Source organism: Dermochelys coriacea, chromosome 17, assembly GCF_009764565.3.
Source record: "Dermochelys coriacea isolate rDerCor1 chromosome 17, rDerCor1.pri.v4, whole genome shotgun sequence".
Lineage (NCBI taxonomy): Eukaryota > Metazoa > Chordata > Testudines > Dermochelyidae > Dermochelys > Dermochelys coriacea.
This window is the reverse complement of record NC_050084.1, coordinates 10691945-10715387: the sequence shown is the minus strand read 5'-3', so window position 1 is coordinate 10715387 and position 23443 is coordinate 10691945. Positions and strand designations below refer to the sequence as shown.

Sequence of the window (23443 nt, the reverse complement as noted above, 5' to 3'; positions counted from 1 at the left end):
CATCATTTACATGTATACTGCCAATGTGAAGTAAAATGCCTTGAGCATCCATGAAAATGGTCTCCTTTCTTTCCAAACATTACATTTATAAATCAAGGGATGAAATTGTACTAACCTATTTTTTTTTAGAGCTGGTTAAAAAAGATCCATCATCTTTTTTTTAAAACTGTTTTCATCTAATTTTTTCAGGTATTCTTTTAAAAACTGACTTTTTTCAAGTCTGTGGTGTTTGTTATTTTATGGAACATAAGAAATTGTCAAAAACCACAAAAAGTTTGGTCAAACTGTGTGTTGGGAGGAGAGGCATTCATATTCCAACCTGCTCTATTATTTATCCAGCTCTTCCATTCTCATTTATCAAGTGAGAGCTCACATCTGTCTGCAGATGAAGAGGTATATATATAAGAAGTAGATATTATTGTTCTTTGCTCTTTGACTTGCTGGGATGCTCTGCATAAAAGCACAGCCTGGTCTGGAGTAAACTGCAAGTCCTTTGCGTGCATTTCCTTTAAAGCCTGTGCTCCAGCTTGATTGCTCTAATCTGTATTTGGATTCCGAGCTCTGGAGCAGGCTCCTAAGGTTAAACAATAGACACAAAGGCACAAAAGTGTGGCCAGTTCAGCTGGAGAGATATGCACAAATAATTTTATCTGCTCTGGTTTATCTGGGTTTTGTAACAGGTTGCCATAGCATCATATTCATCTCACCAACAGGTTTTTTTTTTTTTTGCACATAAATTTCGTGTTGAGGGCCAGATTTGCCCCTGATTCAAGAAGTACAAAATCTGTCCATTACTAAGCAATTTCCTCTTAGTTTTAATCATCAGTGATGCATTTATATACGTTATCTTGAATTAGAGTGTCAGCCTCACCCAAAACAATTCAGCTGTCTGCCACATATAAGGTTAAACGCCAGCAGCCTGATGCCCAATCGATTACTGTAAAGGGGTGCAAGCCATGGAGTAGTGTTTCTCCAGGAGGTAAGGGCTGCGATAAATCACCTAAGCCCTCATCATGGGTTCAGTGAAACTTCAGTGGTGCATGATTTACAACAGCCCTGAGCACTGGGTTATATCTGTAATCCTAACAACATACGTTTAAATAAGAGTTCCAACTAAATTAAAAACTTATCAGGGAACTGTAATTTGAAATGTTACCCAAACATGTTTTGTTCTGCATGTGGATCTAGAAATCTTCTTCCCATCACTTACATATGAATTTGCTCAAGAAATTAGCCTGCTACTGTATTCCACAATCATGGCCAGTTGCAAAACCATCCCCATCCCTATGCCCCATGTCCAGAGTCCAGGCTCATTCAAGCATCCTGTTCACTTGAAATTGTCGAGGTCTGAAGCAAGCTCCGACCATTGAGGAGTCTTCCTGGAAGCCAATGCACATCATTTCGGTAATGTTATTTGTTCATTGTCCTGATTAGGCAGATTAGCAAAAAGACATCAAAACCTACATTACTTAGTAAATCTAATTAAAGAAATACCTTAATGCACTTACACCAAACCAGCTTTATCCTTCGTGATCCACCCCAAGTCATATTGTTCTTGAGTATCATATAATGAACTCAGAGTCTCCATTGGGAAATCCTACAGCCAAATACATTTTTATCATTCCCTTCTTCTCTCTCTCTCCTCCCTTGGCCCCAATTTTACTCGGTCCTCTAACTATTGTCTCATGCATCATCAGTACAGTGTGATTCCGAGGACCTTCAGCACTGAAAGCATGGCTCTACCACTGAGCTAAAGGAGTACCTCCACTGGCTAGTAGCTGTAGTAGGCTTTTATCCCATCAGTAACTAGTGTATTTCAATTGCAGGAGGAAGGATCTTGCACCTCAACCCCAGCAACGAATTGTATGCAGAGACGCAACAAACAGAGGAGTGAAGACAAAAGAAGAAAAAAAACGAGAGAGGAGATTGGAGGAGAGTACAAGAGGGAACAAAGAGGAGCAAAGGAAAAAAAGAAGGCTCAGGATCTAAGAAAATGTAATTCAAGCCACTTCATCCAAAGTCTGCTCCTGTTTATTAAGATTCTATGAGACTGCTTAATAGAATTATGTTTTACCCTGCATTACATATTAATGGCTTATCCATTGTTCTCTTTATATACTGTAATAACTACAGGTGGGTGATAAAATGATTACATAGGATGTATATTAAGGAAAGTATATGATGGGTGGACTGCTTTTATTTCTAAACCATGATTATTTAGGGAGCACTTGGAGAGACCTGCTCTTTGCAAACAGTTTGAAAACTTTTTGGTGCTGACTATGCGCCTCTGCCTTTCAAGGCTATGCCTATTCTCTGGAGTGATTGTTGTACCAGAAGCCTTTCAGCACAACGAGGCAGGCCATAAAGAAGAAAAGCCACTGACACTGGTAGGCTGGGAGATTCTGGAGCGTGTAACTGGGAGCACACTTAGGCTGAATAAAGTTGTAACACTCTGGCTGAGTATGTCCTATCTCCATCTAGTTTCTAGTCCATACAGAGGATAATAGTATACTACTGCTACAAACTAGCAAAATTCCTCCTTTAGCTCAAGTTACATAGGCTTGTACTTTTTGTAGTTTCAATCCCTGCAAATGACCTACGGTGGACGTTGCTACAAATGCTGCTTGGAAAATGGTAATTATGTTTTGCCAAAAAAAAAAATATTTCAAAATAAATGAACATTTTCAGAGGGAGTTAAATATTCTGACTGATTTTATTCATTTTTTTTTTAAAAAGAAAAGACCAAACGTGAACATTTTTCAGTTTTAATGCCCCCTAAAAATGTTCATTTTTCAATATTTGAAAAACATTTTTAAAATATTTCAGCTTTTGGTTGTTTTTAGTTTTTGAAAATTTAAAATCTTCAACAATTTTTCATAGAAAAACTTGGAAAATTTTGAAAGAAACAAGAACTTCCCACTAAAGTTTTCATTTCCATAAAAAGCCATTTTTTATTCAAAAAATGTTTGACCAAAAAAAAATGTCCTTTCATCTAGTTGCTACATTATCACGTAGGCTATCTGGAGAATGCATTCTTGTTCAGTTAGCCTCTTATATAAAGTAAATGAGGATGAGTTCATGAAGTATAAAGGACCAATAACCCAAGACAGACAGTGTGAGTCTTTGCACTGTCTTCAATAACACTGATCAGGCCTTAAAATAGTATAATGACTATTTGAATTCGGTTCTGTAAGGTACCTTTTTTAAAAGGCAAGCTTAAACATCAAAAGCCTGATCAAATTACCCTTGCTTTACACGGAGTGCTGTCCCACTGCCTTTGTGTTACACCAGAGGTTTTCAACCTATTTTTATTTGAGGACCCCTCAAAAATTTTGAACGGAGATGCGGACCCCTTTGGAAATCTGAGATATAGTCTGCAGACCCCCTAGAGTCCGTGGACCATAGGTTGAAAACCAGTGTGTTATACAATAACATAACCACCTACCAGCAGCTAAACTGGTTGCTTTATTCCACTCTGAGGAGTGAGAATCAAGTACTTGTAAGAATACAGGAATGGTTTTAGAGCAAGTTTTCAATTATATAGAGGCCTAAAGTAAATGCAACAGCTTCATTGTAAGAATTGATTTAAAGAATAGATGATGGATCTAAATTCATCCCTGGTACAACTCCACTGTTTTTAATGGAATTACATTGGGGATAGGTTTTGGCTCTGTATGTCTTTGAAAAATCCACCTCACAGATCTTAACGGGAAGAAATGTTACTCTTTCCATTCCATTACAAAATGAATCTATACACAATCATTGCAAGGATCTCATTTATAGTTCTCTCTCTCTCTCTCTAATATAAATGTGCCCCAACATAACACTTTTCTCGTCTCTTGCACCTTTTATCTAAGCATCTGGAATCACTTTCGTTAGCAAAGAGGAGACAGGCCCAGGGATCTTAAGGGAGATCACACAGCAAATCAGTGGCAAAGGTTCAGTTAAAAAAGAAAAGGAGTACTTGTGGCACCTTAGAGACTAACAAATTTATTAGAGCATAAGCTTTCGTGAGCTACAGCTCACTTCATCGGATGCATTTGGAGTCCTGGATCCCAACCCCTACTTCCATTCTTCAGAGCAGAGCATACTCCATTCATTACAATGGGTGTTTTGCCTCAGGATAGCACAATAAGAGTCTATCAGTCAATGACTTTCAAAGGGGTTTAGGCTCTTAAGTCACTTAGGCGCTTTTGAAAATGTTACCCAATGTGACCTTAGTGACTGAGGTGTTCACAGTTATGCTCATTGTCACAGCTCGACTCCTCCAGAGCTTCTGGCCATTCAGAGGGATTGAGCCGTGACCCATAGAGGGATATAGGTTTGGCCCTGCATAGACTGGATAGTCAGCAATACAGAATGCCACCCAATGTTCTGCACCATACCTACTGTGGGGCAGCCCTAAGTGACATGCCCGGGATCACACAGGAAGTCTGTGGCAGAGCCAGAACCTGAACCCAGATCGCCCAAGGCCAGTGCCTTAACCACAGAATCATTTTTCCTTCCTAGATTAAGTATTTTCCTCCTGTTTTCTAAATCCAAAATCTGGATGAAAGAAACTTGTTACAAGTGCTCTCTGCTTTATTATTTTGCATGTCTGCACTAACAGGCAGGTTTTAAATTGGGTTAGTATAAACATACATGCAGGAGGGGAGATATCAAGGTACTATCCTACACAAAGATTTCACAGTAATGTTTAATCTGCCCTGCATTCTCCTGTGCAAGTTAAACACACTTCGCATCACTGACTACACTTTATTCATACCGTGAATTCTTTGAGCCAAATGTATGCCCTGTGTAAGCAGGTGCAATTCTATTAGAGTGCTCCCCTTGCACCAGGGTGAATTTGCCCCTCTGTTTTAGCCTAGAGAAGGAAAATAAGGATGCCCTTTAGTTTTGGAGTCATTTTTTGCTCTTGATGGAGCTCTCTTTTGAATGTATCTAATATCTAGCATCTATTGCTTTAAGTTTTCATTGCAGGCTGCACTTTTCTATTAGTTTTCTGTCAAGACACTGCTGCTTGCATCTCAGGTTAAAGATCCCAATAAAATACAGACAGAGTCCAGCTGTTCCTGGGAGCATTCTCCAAGAAGAAGAGGAGTAATTTCCATCCCAGTTAACAACAATGCAGTGCTCTGTACACTTTCTGCTTCTTCTTCTCTTAAGGGAGAGCGAGAGACACTCTACTTTCAAGCCAGGGAAAGGTTGCATTGAATAAAATACTTGATTTTAAAAACTGATTGTCAACTGCTATCAACCCAGAGATTTCAATGGAGCTGCATCAATTGACACCAGCTGAGGACCTGGAACACAGACTTTAAAACATAGGCTTGAACCACAAACCTGGACCAAAAAAAAACCAAACAAACCTTAAATGTTTAGAATTCAAACCCTGAACCAGATGCTCATTTTGCAGCAGATGCCATCTCTGTAATAGGCTGAACCAAAAAGCCTGGATTTGAATCTTCTCCAGTTGCGGATCTGTTCAAAATCCAAATCCCAGGTGCAGCTCCACTGACTGATGGAATGCCTCAGATTTACACCAGGACCCAAATCCACCTCTTCCTTATTATCTTAAAATATTTAGAAAGTAAGCCACAAAAAGAACAACATGTGATGTAACATATACCTTGTTATTAAATATAATGAGTCTTAGTAGGAGCAGCAAAAGGAGACCTAAAATGAAAATTGCAGTGTGGGGTACTCTGTCAATGAGATGGAAAGATTGACAACTTTGTCCTTTTTATTTATTCTACAAAATCATAGAAGAACAGGGTTGGAAGAGACCTCAGGAGGTCATCTAGTCCAACCTCCTGTTCAAAGCAGGACCAATCCCAACTAAATCATCCCAGCCAGGGCTTTGTCAAGCCAGGCCTTAAAAACCTTTATGGATGGAGATTCCACCACCTCCCTAGGTAACCCATTCCAGTGCTTCACCACCCTCCTAGTGAAATAGTGTTTTCTGATATCCAGCCTAGACCTCCCCCACTGCAACTTGAGACCATTGCTCCTTGTTCGGTCATCTGCCACCACTGAGAACAGCCGAGCTGCATCCTCTTTGGAACCCCCCTTCAGGTAGTTGAAGGCTGCTATCAAATCCCCTCTCACTCTTCTCTTCTGCAGACTAAATAAGCCCAGTTCCCTCAGCCTCTCGTCATAAGTCATGTGCCCCAGCTCCCAATCATTTTCCTTGCCTCCACTGGACTCTCTCCAATTTGTCCACATCCTTTCTGTATTTCCTTTTTAATTACAAAACAGTTAATAAATGGGTAATTTCTTGTAGCCTATCAAATTTTAGAGGGTCTTTCAAACAAAACAAAAAACCTACGTACACTGGATTGCTAGTGTAAATCACTTCTGCTGAGTATCATGCATGTCCTCCTGTATATAAATCAAGTTATGAAAATGAGTGGATAAAGTTTTCATTGAAGGAATAGTTTTCCATTGGAAAGTGCAATGTCATCGAAATCTAAACATTTCAGGGAATGTGTCAATTTAAAAATATCTCTGGGAAAAGTTGATGTGTCTTGTTTCTTTTAAATCCATTTTGTTTAGACTCTCATGTTATATTTATTTATATTTATTATAATGTTTCAATATTATCAAAACAAAACAACTCAGCATTGTCTACATAAAACAATTCTACATTATTCAAACAAATATTTCAGAATTTTCATGGTGTGAGAAATCTCAAAACTTTGGCTTTTTTGTTCTGATTCAGAACAAAAAGATATTTCAAAATGTTGGAATTTCCCATAGAACGGAAATTTTTCCAGCCAGCTCCCAGGTAATAACAATCGGAGAAAGCATGTAGTGGGACAAGCACCCAGCTGGAGGGACAGGAGGCAGGATGGGGCCAAACCCAGCCCTGTTCTAATTCCATGGAAGTCAGTGCAGTTATGCTAGCTATGGATGGATGTAGCCCTAAGCCATGTGGAGGGCTAGCGCCTTCATATTATACTTGTGCTGCATAAAAAAGTCCTGTCCTGCAGAACACAATGCTATTCAGAACACAATGCTATGGAATTTCACCCACTGGGTAGGAAATCCCCCAGAAAACAGGTGATTCTAAGGTTTCTTGACTCCTTTCAATGAGTATTTGCAGAATGGTCCTACCTATATGCTTTTAAACCCTCATTATAGCAAAACAATTCTACGTTCTGGTTCCTGTATCTTCTGAATAGAGCTAGTCAAAAAATATAAGGGGAAAAAAAGTCAAAATAAAAAAATAATCAAAATTTCAGAAAAAAATATTGTTAACATTTCAAAAGCAAATTGCCCTGTCTATAAGCTGGTTGATCAAAAAGTTATAGTGAAAACATTTTTGCTGAAAATTAAACAATTTGAAACATTTTTACCAGGTCAGCTTGGAAAGTTTTGAACCCTAATGCCCAAATTATGCAGTCATGCCTATTCAGAACTTTTGTCAATTGGTTGGAACTGGAATAAACAAACCACATATATAAGCACCTAGATTCCATGGGGATGAGTATAAGATCTACAATAGAAGCAGAGGGCAGAAATTCTCCATAAGTGATTTTGCCTGTAGGTCTTACATAAAACCCTAATCTCGAGCACCTGAGACCACCCTGTTTGACTTGAAAAGGATTAATCTGGATGAGGACCTGAGTACTCACTCATCATGAAGAGATGCATATAGAACATACACTGTGTCTGGAAGAGGTGGTGGAATTGGGTAGCCTTTGTCATACAGTGAACCTCAAGAGTAGCTAAGGGTACCCTTGAATGATTGAATTCCTGATATAGGCCAAGCTTTGAATAAGCATCTGACTGAAACCGATGCTTTGGGGATTCTCCCTGCACCACACAGGTTCTTTTTGGACAGTGTGAACCAAGAGTCTCTCTTATGATACTATCATCCCAGTGGTACCATCATTACTCACACTGAGCAGAATCTTGCTCCAGGAATAGCCCCTGTTGAAACCAATGGAATTACTCGCAGCATCAAGTGCTTCCTTGGAACTGGTTTGGGGAAGAAAGATTCACATTGGCAGGGATGAAGGAGTGACACTAGGTGAAAGCCTAGCCCCATTGACTTCAACAGGGCTAGGATTTCAGCCACTATCACTAGAACCACTCACTGCTCTTTTCTTCCAATACCTGTCAGGGATGGTCTAGATAATACTTTGTCCTGCCATGAGTTCAGGGGACTGAACTAGATGACCTCTCAAGGTCCCTTTCAGTCCTATGATTCTACACAAGTTGTGCTCAAGAGCCAGAGTTGCTAGTCCAGGGGTGGGCAAACTTTTTCGCCCGAGGGCACATCTGGGTATGGAAGTTGTATGGTGGACCATAAATGCTCACAAAATTGGGGTTGGGGTGCAAGAGGGGGTGAGGGCTCTGGCTGGGGGTGCGGGCCCTGTGGTGGGTCCAGAAATGAGAAGTTCAGAGTGTGGGAGGGGGCTCCATACTGGGGGTTGGGGCATGGGAGAGGGTCAGGGGGGCAGGCTCTGGGCGGCGCATACCTGAAGCACCTCCTGGAAGCAGCGGCATGTTCCCTCTCGAGCTCCTATGCAGAGGTGTGGCCAGGTGGTTCTGCATGCTTCCCCATCGACAGGCGCTGCCCCTGCAGCTCCCATAGCTGCAGTTCCCAGCCAATGGGAGCTGCAGGGGTGGTGCTTGGGGCAGGGGCAGTGCGCGCAGCCCCCTGGCTGCTCCTAAACATAGGATTCTGGAGGGGGGACATGCTGCTGCTTGTGAGAGCCTCCACACATGCATGGAGCAGCCTTCAACCCCACTCCCCAGATGGAGCATGGGAGAAGGGCAAGCCCCAGACCCCGCTCCACAGCAGGAGCTCGAGGGCTGGATTAAACCAACTGGAGGGCTGGATGTGGCCACGGGCCGTAGTTTGCCCACCCTGTGCTATGCAATGCAGAGGATCTACGTGGCTGCAGAGCAGCTCCCCTCTGTTAGGCAATTCCTTCCATTGTTTGTGCAGTTCAGCTACTCCGGCTATGCACTGGGCTCAGGATTTTGCCCTATCTTAAAGTAACTTGCACATACTGAAGCACGAGTCAGCAAAGACACAGAATGGCATCTTTTGGTCTAGTCTTTCTTGGAAGGAATGCTACATCTGCAAATTACCAGTTTAAATCTGTCTATACAAAGCTTTCTCCAAGATATAATTCACAAAAGGAAGAACCAAAACACAACGACATTTAACAAAGGTGAGACACTTAACTGCAACAAAGAGACAAACGTGACATTTAACTGCAAATAAGTTTAGCTTTAATTACTCCTCTGTACAGAGGATAAACATTGTTCAATACAGTTCACAGAGCCCTGCATTCGAACATGCATTATTGCAGGTACTGTTTTTATCGGTCACTGAATGGATCGCACAGAATCAGATATTACGCCAAAGGTAACTTGAAAATAGCTAACTTTTTCCTTCATATATATATACACACACACATACATATACATATATACACACACACATACATATACATATATACACACACACATACACACACGTACTGGAACTAGGGGTGCTGCCACACCCCCTGGCTTGAAGTGGTTTCCATCATACACAGGGTTTACAGTTTGGTTCAATGGCTCTCAGCACCCCACTATAAAAACTGTTCTAGTACCCCTATATTTACACACACACACACACACACACACACACACACACACACACACAGAGCGCTCTAAGTAGTAAATTGTTAAACTAAGGATGGCTTGCAGTCTTAACATGTGGCTAATGGTGGGAATAGATTCTTATTATTGACAGTTCTTGTTTTATAATCTAACATTAGAACCAGTAAAAAAAAAAATCAAACTTTCATAATGGTTAAGATGAAGCATTCACAGAATAATGGACAGTATGGCTGAAAGGGATCATTATGATCATCTAGTCCAGTGGTTCTCAATCTTTCCAGAGTACTGTACCCCTTTCAGGAGTCTGATTTGTCTTGTGTACCCCCAAGTTTCACCTTATTTAAAAACTACTTGTTTACAAAATGAGACATAAAAATACAAAAGTGGCACAGCATGCTATTACTAAACAATTGCTGACTTTCTCATTTTGACCACATATTTATAAAATAAATCAATTGGAATATAAATATTGTACCTACATTTCAGAGTATAGTATATAGAGCACCATAAACAAGTCATTGGCTGTACGAAATTTTAGTTTGTACTGATTTCATTAGTGCTTTTTATGGAGCCTGTTGTAAACCTAGGCAAGTATCTAGATGAGTTGATGTACCCCCTGAAAGATCTCTGTGTACCCCCAGGGCTATGCGTACCCCTGGTTGAAAACCACTGATCTAATCTGAACCTCTGCATAACATAGGTCATGGATTCTAAGTCAGTCACCCCTGCATTGAGCCAACATGAAATAAAGCATCTTTCAGAAAGACACCCAAGATGGCCCTAGCCCCACTGAAGTTAATGGATTGATTTAAGGACCAGTCTTGATTTAAAGACTTAGGGTAACAGAGAGTCAGTGGAGGGTAAAAGAAAGGTTGGAAGACCCAAAACTAAGTGGATGGATGTCATACACAATTATTTGATTAGCTGTGGAGTTTCTGAGAAACTCCTTCAAGACAGACTGGGATGGAGAAGAGATTGAAAAGCCGATCCCAAACACACAAGAGATAGGCTAGATAGAAGAAGAAAGGGAGATGACAGAAAATCTATTACATCCAGTGCTTAATTTGTGCCAGGACTTGCCAGGGCTGAGCACCGGGGGCACCTTTAGGCTTGGCAGTTCGTAGCCCCAGCACCTCTGGGCTTGCTGCATCAGTTATGAAAGTAAAAAAAAAAAAATTGCTGGAGCCCCAGCCCCTAATCAGTTGAGCCCCGGCACCTCTTTCATTACAAATTGAGCACTGGCCACCTCCATTGCTAAACTATTTCAGTGGTTAATTACCCTCACTAAAATGTGTGCCTTGTTTCCAGTTTCCTAGTAAAAAAGAAAATCTAGGGCACAATGCTGGATTCTGGGGCACTGAGCAGAGGCAGGACGAGTTTTGGATTCACAAAAAAGAGGAATAGTAAGTAAATGTGCGAGTTGTTACTCCACATTACTTGCCATTTACTTAGGATCAACAGTGACATCCAGGATGGTTTCCAAATGAACAGGACTGGTGTGGATTGACTGATGGATTGATTGTTTCAGGAAGGAAGGTAGTGGGAACAAAGTGAGTATAAACCTGGCTTACGGCAAGAAAGCTCAGTGAAGTCAATTTGCAGCACTTACTTTGGTGGGTTGCTAATAAGTACAATGACACAGGTCACCAGGGAGTCAGCATCTGCTACCAAACCTGACATACTTGCATACGGCACATGTGGAGTGAAATTCAATGGCAAATGCCGAACAAAGACTGAACATTTAAAAAAATACCTTCGCTTTAACACCACAACTAAATGGCATTTTTTCCTATATCACTTGTATGGCACTGGAAACTTACATAAGTTTAAACAGTGCAGCTAGAGCATGTACACCGAAATACTTGCAGTCCCTCTCAAGAAAACAAACAATAGCAGACAAAAAAGCAGCCATGGAAGATCTTGTTCTTCCCTTGAGACTCCTGTTAACCTCAGTAAACACTCAGTGAGGGCTAAACTAGGCAAGAGTTTGTGCTAGACATGGTACTATAAAAGTAGGCATGCCTTTTATGGACCAGATTTTCAGAAGAACTGAGAGCCACATTTTCAAGTGCTCAACACCCATAGTTGAAGCCAGATTTCTCAGAGTGCTCAGTTCCCATCTTTTTCCTGGGACATTTTGGGCCTGATGCTGTAGGCAAAATTCTCATTGATTTCAGAGTGGGGTTTCAGCATCAACAGTTTGAGAACAGGCCATTTGACATCACTTAACACCTGCTCAAGCATATACTCTCTTGTCATTTACCAGTTTCCCAGTGGGTTGCAGCTTCACTTCTTGTAACCACCCCATCAAAAAAAAAATCAACTTAATGATCAAACACAACATGCTGAAGGCCTGATCCTGCAAATACTTATGCAGGTGAATGACTTAATTCACTTGTGCCTGATCCAGCTCCCATTAAATTCAATGGGAGCCTTTACCGATTTCAGTGGGAGCTGGACCGGGCCCTTAGGTAGCCCTATTGTGCTTAATTCACTTACACTGAACTGTGCAATCTCTGAGTCCATGTAAGGAATAAGATTGTTTACCTCATTTTTTAAAAAATAGTAAAGGGTTGGATTTTGAAAAGAGCTCAGCACCCAGCAGCTCCTATTTAAACCCTTATTATTTATTTGCATTACAGTAGCCCGTAAAGGCCAGGGCACCACGTGGCCATAGAACAAAGCTGACATCTACACTCGAGTGGGAGGGATAATTTCCAGCCCTCAGACACACATACGCTACATTTGATTGAGCTCGCCGTGCAGCCGCTGTGGCAAAGACAGCAGGACGGACTATCTGCCTCAAGTACATCCCTGCCCTGGACCCTATGTGTGTATTCAGCTGGCAAGTCTGTATTTGTAGCGTACTAGCTCAATCAGAGCCACACTGCTTTTCTGCATCTCCAATAGATTAAAAGCCAGGGTTGGTGTTAGGGAGTAGCAAGCAGGGCAATTGCCCAGGGCCCCACGCAACAGGGGACCCTGCAAAGCTAAGTTGCTTGGGCTTCGGCTTTTTGTTCTTTGCCCCAGCAAGTCTAATGACAGCCCTGCTCTCTGGTTTGTTTTGACGGACCCCTGGCTGAGACAATCCCTGCCCAAAAGAGCTTACAGTCCAAGCATAAGATTATACACAACAGGTGGGGAGAGTAGAAGGTGACAGTGGGACAATACAAGTTGGCACGGCTGCCTAGCCATGGTCAATTTTTTTGTAGGAATCATGACAGAGGGATTTGAAAGGGGACAATGAGGTGGCTTTGGAGATGTTTCCGGGAAGCTCCTCCCATGCACAAGGAGTAGTACTCAACATACTGAACTCTTCTGAAAATCTGGCCCTAAATGGCCAAAAGACTAACTATTATTACTTGTTTTCAGAGTAGCAGCCTTGTTAGTCTGTATTCACAAAAAGAAAAGAAGTACTTGTGGCACCTTAGAGACTAACAAATTTAACGTGCATCCAATGAAGTGAGCTGTAGCTCACGAAAGCTTATGCTCAAATAAATTTGTTAGTCTCTAAGGTGCCACAAGTACTCCTTTTCTTTTTATTATTATTTGCTAATTGCTTGGTACTGTACAAGAGTAAAGATTGTCTTTACCCCAATGGGGTGCTCCAGAAGACACTCAGCAACCTTTATGTGATTCCCCTTATGGAAACATTCTTTAGAATTTAATCAGGATTAAAAGGAAAGGGTTGTATAGGAATGTAATCAAGTTGTAAACAATAACCCTCAAAACCTACAGGATTTACTGGAGAATGAGATATTTTTATAAGCTGTTTTTTAACCAGACCACAGCCAGGATAGAATCCTCTATTACATTCCATAGGATGGTTTTAAGAAATCCACCTGCAGAAAGTGGATCACTCTCTATTTAATTCTATGGGACTATTCCATAATGTTATGTAGGAGTCCATCGTTATTGTTACAGTGCCAAAAAGCATGCAAGGTGTCTCAAAGAAAAAAGAATGCTCTAAAAAGGTTACAATCTATGATCCCAATCCCGCAAGCACTGACTACTGGGAGAACTCCTACTGACTTTCTTATTCTGCCCAATGGCACAGAATGCAGCTGTGAGCCCCAGTTTTAGATGTGATGAGTGCAGATGCTAAAACAGTAGGGAGGGGTTACAGTGAAGAAAGAGAAGCATCATGGCAATAAGATGACTCAGTTCAAGTGTGAGCACAGTTTGGTAATTTCCAGATCAGATAGAGGCCCCAAGAACACCAAGTCACATATGTCTTAACTATTGTTTTTAATGGTATAATCAGTGACGCCTCCAGGAATGGGAAAAAAAAACATTTCAGCAATACATAGGGTCTGCCTTAAAATCCACAAAAGCAAAACTCTGTCGCTAAGTCAAACTGCTGTCTATTGTCTCTGAGGCACCATATTGCAGGAATGTCCAAAGTGAAATGTTACTCAGAGCAGGTGCCACAAAATTTAGGGACCCTGGGGTGAGCCCAGCCTTATCTCTGGATTGCTCTGCTTTTGTGGATTTGTCCGATTATCTTTTTTTTTTAAATGTAGTTTTGAGTGATTCCATTCTGCCTTCCTATAGTTTTCTATATGAAAATTAAAAAAAAAAGTTTAAATACTGCTATGAAGAATACCAAGTTGAAGTAATAATTGTCTGCTCTCCACTTTAGACTAAAAATTATATACACTGCATAAATTTAGGTGCACATATTATTTTAACAAGAAAGTTGCCAGGACAAACTGCATAAGGAGACAGAGCTCTCTGAATAAAGACATAATTAAATCAAATAATTGTAAACCTTTGAAGAAAATAGAAACTCCCATTAACATGCCAAAAATTCAGCAACTGTATCTATCAGATGACAGCTAACACACCGTTCAAAACACACTGTTTCCCCAAACCACAAAGTTGAACACAAAGTACAGTCCACAGCTTAGTCAACGAATCTGAAAACCATTTGCCAACTGTTTTTTCAGGAAAGAGACAAAGCCGTTAATCTGAGTCAAATCAGTTCTACAAAACACTGCAATCCCGGGAAGAAAACAGTCTATCTTGGCTTTATATCACAAAAAAAATGTTTAGGGTCAATAGGTAAACTTAGAGGGGCTGAAGGAGTCTCATCTCTCTCTCTTTCTCTAAATATACACACACATAAATCTTTAACCATTATGAAAGGGTTTTGAGCACATAGGTGTTATCACCATGTCTATTGTTTTGCTTTGGAATAGTATTGTCAGCACATACAAATACACATTCCCATAAGAATATGATCTATGAAATACAATCATGGATACAACATAGACAGACTGCGGGCTCCACAATTCCCCCTCCTTCCCCAGATTTCAGCTAACGTTTCAATACCGAAGTGGCAATGACTGTTCTTTTTCTTGAATCAAGAGAGAAAAGACTGAATAAACTCGTGCTTTACCTTTTTTCTTTATTTTGCTTTCTGGATTTGTGCAACAACCCTATAAGGACAACAGCTGCTCGGATCCCTGCCCTTTTAGAATGCATCCTGTCAGCCGGTTGTGACATAGTTAAGGTGACACTTCCACAGGCTCTGCTGCCAATATCCCCAACCCTTGGCAAGAGACCTGCTTTAAAAAGTGCAAACCTCCCTCCCCTCACTAGCACGCACACTTCTCTTTCTCTCCCTCTCCCTCTCTCCGCTGCCTTGTTACTCCTGCCTCATAGGTAAAGCTCTTGCCTGAATCAGGTGATTTCTCTTACTCTAGCGACCTTCAAGTCACCTGCCTCCCCTTCCTAGCTGACTACAGCCTCTGATTCTGCTGCTGCTCTTCTGCTTAGGGTTGCTAAGCTGCCAGCATACAGAAGGGTGGCATTTCCAAGTCAATTAAATCACTTAAAACTGTACCAGCCTCAGATGTGGTCATCGGCTCTTGACTATCTGTCATGCCTGCATTCAGCCATCAACCACAATCCACCCCCCACCCATATCCCCGAAAGAACCGAAGTTGGGGCTTCTCTTCGACGTTTTAGAGTGAGCATTAAACCAAAGCAGATGCAGAAGTAACATACTGAGCATTTTCATCAAGCCCTGTAATTTGCTGGATGATACCTGCAAGCAAACTGAACGGAACTGCGTGGAGCTGGGACCCACACACAGAGAAAAGCTTTCAGGTTTTCTCCTCTGCTATTGCTTGTTACAATTTCTGAACAAAGAGGATTTTTTGTGTGTGTGAGAGTGTACAGTGTGTGTTTTATGAAGGCAGAGGGCATTCAAAGCATCATTGATTTTATGCTGGGGAAACAAAGATTACTAAAAGGTGGGTGTAATTAATTACCATTTTTTGTCATTTTTTACTAGAAAACAAAACCCAAATCTACAGTGTAAACAAAACCAAGTTTCTATGGGGTTTTGGATCTATTGACACAGTGGTTGTCAATTCACTGCACCAGCTTTAACCAATGGCTTTTAGACAAAATGTAAAGGATATCTTCCCTCCCACCCCAAATGTCATTTCCCGATTGCTGCTGGGGATTAGATGAATTTTAAGAACATTAAAATGCACAAGGATTTTATTTTTAATGGTTGGGATCTAATAATGTTGCAACTAAAATAACTCCATGATTCACACACTGAAGGTTTTTGAAAATACCTTGTACAGTTAAGGGTAAAATTCAGATTGTATAAGAACCTCAATATGATCAACTTAATTTCAGCATCCTTAAATCTGAAAAGGAAGAATTGGGGTTTTTTTACATTGCAAAGTGTATTTTCAAGACATTAAATCTTTTATGTACTGGGACAAACCCTCAGCTGAATTAAGTTGGCATAATGCCAGAATCTAGCTCATTGTGTTGTGTTTAAAATATGCCACATGAATAAATTTTCTACTTTGTCTAGAAGCTTACTGAACCGTATCTGTTAACAGGTGCTGGAAAACGTAGCCCCGCTATTCTGCTACATACAGTCCACGTTATATTCCTTGCTCCAGCTTTTTTAATAAGTCGACTGTAAATGATCTACCCCAGAACATCAGCATCAACACCTTTCCCTTTCAAAGTATGTTACCATGGAGATAAAACAAGCAAGTCTCTTCCCTCCCTACCACTTCCATCCTCCCATATCACTTACCATTCGTGCTGGTTTAATTCTCACATGAGAAACAAACACAGGACCAGTTAAATCACTTGGAATGCGTTAATTGCAAGAGGAACTAAAATCCAGTCCTTTGGTTTAAGGCATGTACCGTAAGAGAGCAGGCAGGCAAAAAATCTAACCTCCTGAAAGACTAAAATATAAGCATCTGGCCAAAGACAGCAATAGTTCTGTATCTCTTTTCCTTTAGAGACAGTATCTTCGTTATAATAACCCTATTAGATCATGTAGTCCACCCTTGCCCTGACGGTGTAAAACTAATCCCTGTGGTGTAGAACTGTTCCCTATGGTATACTTTCTAAGTCTTTATCCAGTCTAGTCTTAATGCATGAAGAGTAGGAACAATTTGTTAATAATAGGGAATCAGAGCTGAAGTGTATGCTCTCATTGGACACTAAGAGTTTGTCTTATTTCCCCAGATTCTTATGGGCAAGTACAATGGCTGCCTACACTGGTGTTCTTCCCCTAAAGAATTCCCAAATCCGAAAGCCACGCATAGACTGCCAGACAGAGTTTGAGCAGTGGTATCTCTGTTTGAATTTGGAGGTCAGGAATGGGCACTGGAGAGTCTCTTTTCTTTACTAAGGGGATATGTCGGAGGATGGACAAATTTATGCCTATATCAGTCAACAAATGAGTTCTTTCTGTGTTATTTTGCCACAAAGAGTCAGTCTCCGCCAGCAACTAATTCATCAGAGCAGTTTGGGAAATTGGTGGTGCAAATGCATCAACCCAGTTGACCCCATGCTATAGTCCTCTTGAAGCCAGTTGCCTTCACATCCCCAAGTGCTGAGGAACGTGTGCACCCTAGCAAAATAGGACAAAGGCTCATATTGGAGCTTTCAGTGAAAAGACAAGGACACTTCCTTCCAGTCCTCAGAAACAACCCTTACCCCCAGAATAGAGGACTAAACAGGGGGAAGCAAGCAGTAAACTCTAATAATTGCCCTGTGACATTAGAGTCTTGACAAGGACATGAGGCTGAAATATGATCCTTAGCTACCTAGGAACCCTCTAAGTGGGGAGTCAATCATTAACAGAACAGAGGGTTTTCCTGGCAAAGTCCACAAGAAATGTGTTTGCTCAGGATCAAATAGGCTTCCAAAAGGAACACGCTTAGAAAAGTAGGCTTTTTTTAAACCTATCTTCTGTGCCGGATACATCTCAGCAGCCGTTCAAGGACAGCTCATCCATGTGAAAATGTGACCCCTGCTACGCTGTCAGATTCACTGAGCCCAGATTGATCTTCTGATTAAGTGATGGATGCACCTGGCCACCTCTACACAATTTTAGCTTGTGCACCCAGTTTTTCACACAGGCCGAGAATGTTTAAAGCAGTGGAGTACGCGCCTCTTGCTCCTCTGAACGGGCTTCAGCACCATCTATTTTCCTCCAACACTCTTCAGACTGCTACTTTGACTCTGTCTCCCAGTGCTATGTAAAATGGAGTTTGCAATTCCACTGGGGATGGATTGTATTCAGTGAAGGAAAACAATCATGCTTTATGTCTACAACCACTAGCCACCCATAGGAACATACACGTCAATACTCTAGTCATGGTTCCCAAACACTATGGCTTACAATACTGCTGCTTCTCTGGTTAGGGCCACTCCATTATGAGCAGAAATTCATTCCAGCACAATGAAACAGCAGTCACCTCTAGTATGGGACATCTATTTTGCAAAATTTTATAAGAGTCACATGGATATTATGAGTGCAACCATTAGGAGGAGGGCATGGAAGGAAACAGATACTCCCCATCCTTATACATACACACCACAAATATTTATTACCATGATATGCTCCTTATTGTGACTGCAGCTCTCCCATATTTAGTTATCCAAAAATCATCCTCATCCAAAAGTACCATTCTTAAGGTTGCCTGTATAACCTTAACTCTGCCCTCTTGCATACACACATTTTGTTAGTCTTCAGTTACATGATCACATTTTTATTTCCACAGAGCATCCCCAAAAAGAACATACAATTTATCTTTGTTATAATGAATTCCTGTCCCTCAGCCTCTGTTTCATCAGACAGCTAACTCTATAAAGGAGATGTGTTCATCAGTGCCCTGAACTTATTTTAACACTAGAACAAACTAGCCATGTAATGGTATTTACCACCTCACTTGTACAAAGATTTATGCCTGAGTATAACTGTATGTCTGGGTGCAGTCCCACTGAAATCAATGTTAAACACATGCGTAAAAGTCTTTGCAAGATCATGGTCTAAAGGGACTGATTCAAAACCCATTGAAGTCAATGAGAAAATTTCAGCAAGTTTTGGATCAGGTGCTACAAAGATGAAGTAGTGGGGCAAAGGTCGTTCAGAACTGATGACTTCAAATAGCTACTGAGGACACATTCATTTAAATTCACATACATTGGGGTAGGGAAAATACAGAGACCCCACCCGCCCCACTGAAAAACCAGCCCTGTTACAAAGCTGGAACGACTAACACTTCCTCAAAGCAGGTGTCACAATGCAACATGACACCATGGCAGCTCCTGAAACTTGGGCAAGTGAGGAGGGGAAAAAAATATAATAAACCCTGATGCCATCTTAATCATCATTTACTGCAGACAGCACTTAGCTTCCACTCTGAAGCCTTTTAATCAAGCTTTTGTTGGTCCAACTAATCCTTTGTTCTTGCTGAAAATATCTGGCTGCTCCCTTTCACAGGAAGCATCAGAGCCTGATGACTTTCTGAGAGGCAGTTGCAAAAAAAAAAAAAAAAAAAAATTAGAGCCCATTCTCATGCCAAATTATATCAGTTCTCTGGCACCTCATTAGTTTTCACAGGGTGGGGGACAGGAGTTGGATTTTAAGCCTTTTACCGTTCTCTCTAAACAGGCAGCTTTGAATTTCATTGAGTCTCTCCCTCCGGAGCCAATTTTCCCCCCACCCTCCCACGTGCACTCACAGAAACAAGTTAAGTATCAATCTTCTCATGTTTTATGCTGAAGTGGCTTTGTATTGATTTCTGAAGATGTTCATTTCTCTCATGTTTGGAAACGGAGAATCAATTAGGTAGATACACTTAGCCAATATTTTCCTTTCCACCTGCATGTGACAAACTTGTCTCTTCTCTAATCAACTTATTTTGGGCTTAATTTTCAGCCTATTTGTAATTTACATGATCAAATGCAGCTAGAATGATACTCTGGAGGAAGGCTGGGCTTCTGGTGAAGGCACTGGAAGAGAACTCAGGAGATCTGGGTTCAGCCTCCATCTCTGGCACCGACTCCCCATGATGCCTTGGGGAAGTCACTTAGCTTACATCTTCGCAGCTTTCGGAGGTGTGATTGCAGCATGTATAGCCATACCCAAGGCAGCTTTAACCTAGCTAGCTCAGGTACCAATAGCACGGGCCAGCTGCCTGAGTACATACCCCGCTGGGCTTGTACTTAGGGTGACTAGCCCTTGCTGCTGTGGGTTTACTGCTATTGGTACCCACGCTAGCCAGATGAACGCTAGTTCAGGGTATGTCTATATGTGCTGAGAACATAGCTCCAATTGCAGGGTGGGCATACCCCCAAGCTCTGCCTTGGTTGCCCCTGTGTAAAATGGGTGTAATAACACTTCCACTCTTTGACTGCTTTTATCTATTTAGATGATAAGATCTTTGGAGCAGGTGCTGTCTCTTACTAGGTGTATGTGCAGCACCTAAAGTCAAGGGACCCTGATCTCAATTCGGCTACAACCACTCAAGGCACTACTGTAATCGAAACAGAAAATAATAATACAATACTGCTTTGGTGGGAAACAACCCCCTCATCCAATGGTTTCTCCTGTTGCAGCTCAGACATTAGGTCTGTGAAAGTGTTTGTAGCAAGGGAAGGGAAAGGAAGCAAGTGGGTTTTTCCTCTTCCTGGAGACATTTTTAAACAATGCATCCTTTAGTGGGGATGCCAAGGGCAAGAAATATTTGCTCTTCTTTAGAAGCCTGGGTATTTTAGAGCCAAAAAGGCATCTCAGACAGCAAAAATCTGGCCATATGCAAAGAGGAAAGATTATCTTTCCTGGATGGAAGGAAATGCATCCTCTCCAACCAGCCCCTCAAGCCCCTTTCGGTCTGAACAGTGGGCTGTTCAACACATCTCATTTGGAAGATGCAAGAACTTCTTGGGTTTTGACGAGGTAGAAATTTCATCAGCCAGGATAAGTGGCAACTCTCACACAGCAGTCGATCATATTCATGTCACAATGAGTGCTAGTTTTAACAGAGGCCAAGCCAGCAAATATAAGAGGAGACATCTTGAGGATATGTCCTTGTGTCCTTAGCCGGAGGCTAAAACATTAAACAGAGAAAAGAACCAGCAGAGAGTCAACATAGACTCTGGTTGTAGCAGAAAGCGTGCAGGACCGCAGCAAGGCAATAGCCCAGGGGCTTTGATTCATTTCTTCAGAATGGCCGTTTATTTATTCTGTCACACAATAAATAGCATTTTACCTTAGCTGAAACTGATGCATTAAGCATGTGATGCAGGTAACTGTTGGGAAGGCCAGGCTGGGGAGTCCACTATTATAGCTCCTACATAAAGACAACATTTTATCTGGGGGGATTTTAGTCACAAGAGCCCCTCTGTGGTTGTGCACATGGGTACGTACCACAGGAAGATGAGCTGTTATTTTTTGTTTGCTGCAGTCTGATGAAAGCCCTCTAGGGAAGCTAGGTAAAGTAAGTTATGAAAGCCTGGAGGATGAGTAGCAGAGGGCAGGCAGTCTTATCCTTTGCTGGAGTATCCACATCATTTTCTGGCTCTGCTCTCTTTCCCAGTAGAGGCTCATTGCGCTCCTCTATAACGCACACTCTTTCATCTCATGCTCATTGTGAGTCATCTTCCCAAAGAAATGGCACATCATGCACACCGAGCAATGATTTCTGCTTGACAAATAGACTGTGAAATGGACTATTGGATTCACAAAGAAAAGCATTGTGGGCAATTGTTCTGGGCAGCATTCTAATGTTTGGAAGGGAAGGGATGGCGTTACTTTAGCCACCCTTACAATATTAGAAAATCTTAATTAATCTTGAGAAATGGAAGATCAGAGGAATCTTGTCAAGATTGCTTCCATTTATATAGCATTGTGCCTTGTCAGGGTTCCATCCCCACTCTGAACTCTAGACTACAGATGTGGGGACCCGCATGAAAGATCCCTTAAGCTTATTCTTACCAGCTTAGGTTAAAAATTTCCCTAAGGTACAAACTTTGCCTTGTCCTTGAACAGTATGCTGCCACCACCAAGCGTTTTAAACAAAGAACAGGGAAAGAGACCACTTCGAGACATCTTCCCCCAAAATATCCCCCCAAGCCCTACATCCCCTTTCCTGGGGAGGCTTGAGAATAATATTTTAACCAATTGGTTACAAAATCATCAAAGACCAAACCCCTGGATCTTGGAACAATGGAAAAATCAGTCAGGTTCTTAAAAGAATTTTAAGAATTTTAATTCTTAAAAGGATTTTATTAATAAAAAGAAAGGTAAAAATCATCTCTGTAAAATCAGGATGGAAAATACTTTACAAGGTATTCAGATTCAAAACACAGAGGATCCCCCTCTGGGCAAAACCTTAAAGTTACAGAAAACAGGAATAAACCTCCCTCTTAACACAAGGAAAATTCACATAAAACAAAAGATAAACTAATCTGCCTTGCCTGGCTTACCTATGCTGGTTGCAATATTGGAGACTTGGATTAGGATGGGTTGGAGAAGATGGATTTCTGTCTGGCCTCTCTCAGTCCCAAGAGAGAACAACCACGTAAACAAAGAGCACAACAAAAGCCTCCCCCAAGCCCACAAGATTTGAAAGTATCTTGTCTCCTTATTGGTCCTTTGGGTCAGGTGCCAGCCAGGTTAGCTGAGCTTCTTAACCCTTTACAGGTAACAGGATGTTGCCTCTGGCCAGGAGGGATTTTATAGCACTGTATACAGAAAGGTGGTCACCCTTCCCTTTATATTTATGACGCGCCTTATGAACTGGATTTTCCCATTTCCTTTCCCTCGTCCTTGACTAATAGTCACTCTACTAGTGAGCAAAATTATTTCCCTTGCCATGAGTTGACTGCGGGATAAATGTGGCAATGAATGCAAAGGAGAACACAACTTCATCTGTTTGAGGGCCTGATCCAAAGGAGAAAAGACTCCCACTAATGACAATAGCCACTGGATCAAAACCTGCAAGAAGGCCTCAATCTTGATATAATGTCAATGGAATCAGCACAAATGTATTATGATTTTGAAGTGTCGTGGCTCACTGGAATCCAAGGGGGATGTATTAATATCATCCAAGAGCACACAAGAAAGATAGTATGAAAAGCAGCCCCCATGCATTCAACTATGACAAGTCCGAGCCCAATGCCAGCACTGACCATATTTGCATTGTGCTAAAGAACATCAGTTCCAACCTGCAGCAAAGCGGCTGACCCATTGCCGAGTCCGCCAACTGTGCTAGATCTTGACAGATTCTACAGCGCTCTTGTGCTGTGACCCATTAGGGGCTTCACTGAACGTACCGGACTCTTTTCCCTTTTGTTTTTCAACTGAGTTCAGATCTCCAAAATTAAAAAGCTAGAAAAAACCACTACAGGGCCAGATTCCCCAACAAGGATTGCATCCAATAAAATGGTATGAAGTACGATCCAGTGGGTAGCACGATAAGCAGGGGCTTGGGAGACCTGGTAGTTTCTATTCCCTGCTCTGCCAGTATCCTGGTGG

The 23443-nt window shown here is 41.5% G+C and overlaps 1 protein-coding gene across 5 annotated transcripts in view; it reads right to left on the bottom strand.

Moving 5' to 3' along the window:
* RAP1GAP2 (RAP1 GTPase activating protein 2) overlaps nt 1-23443 on the bottom strand; it is a 294016-nt gene that overhangs the window by 112120 nt on the left and 158453 nt on the right. Inside the window, exon 1 of one of the 5 annotated variants that reach the window (XM_043499743.1) lies at nt 15026-15257. The exons of the other annotated variants lie outside the window; for them this stretch is intronic. Coding sequence (XP_043355678.1) covers nt 15026-15132 — 107 coding nt within the window. The 5' untranslated portion in view covers nt 15133-15257. Of the gene's footprint in view, nt 1-15025; nt 15258-23443 lie in introns of those variants that run through there. 5 annotated transcript variants of the gene reach the window in all.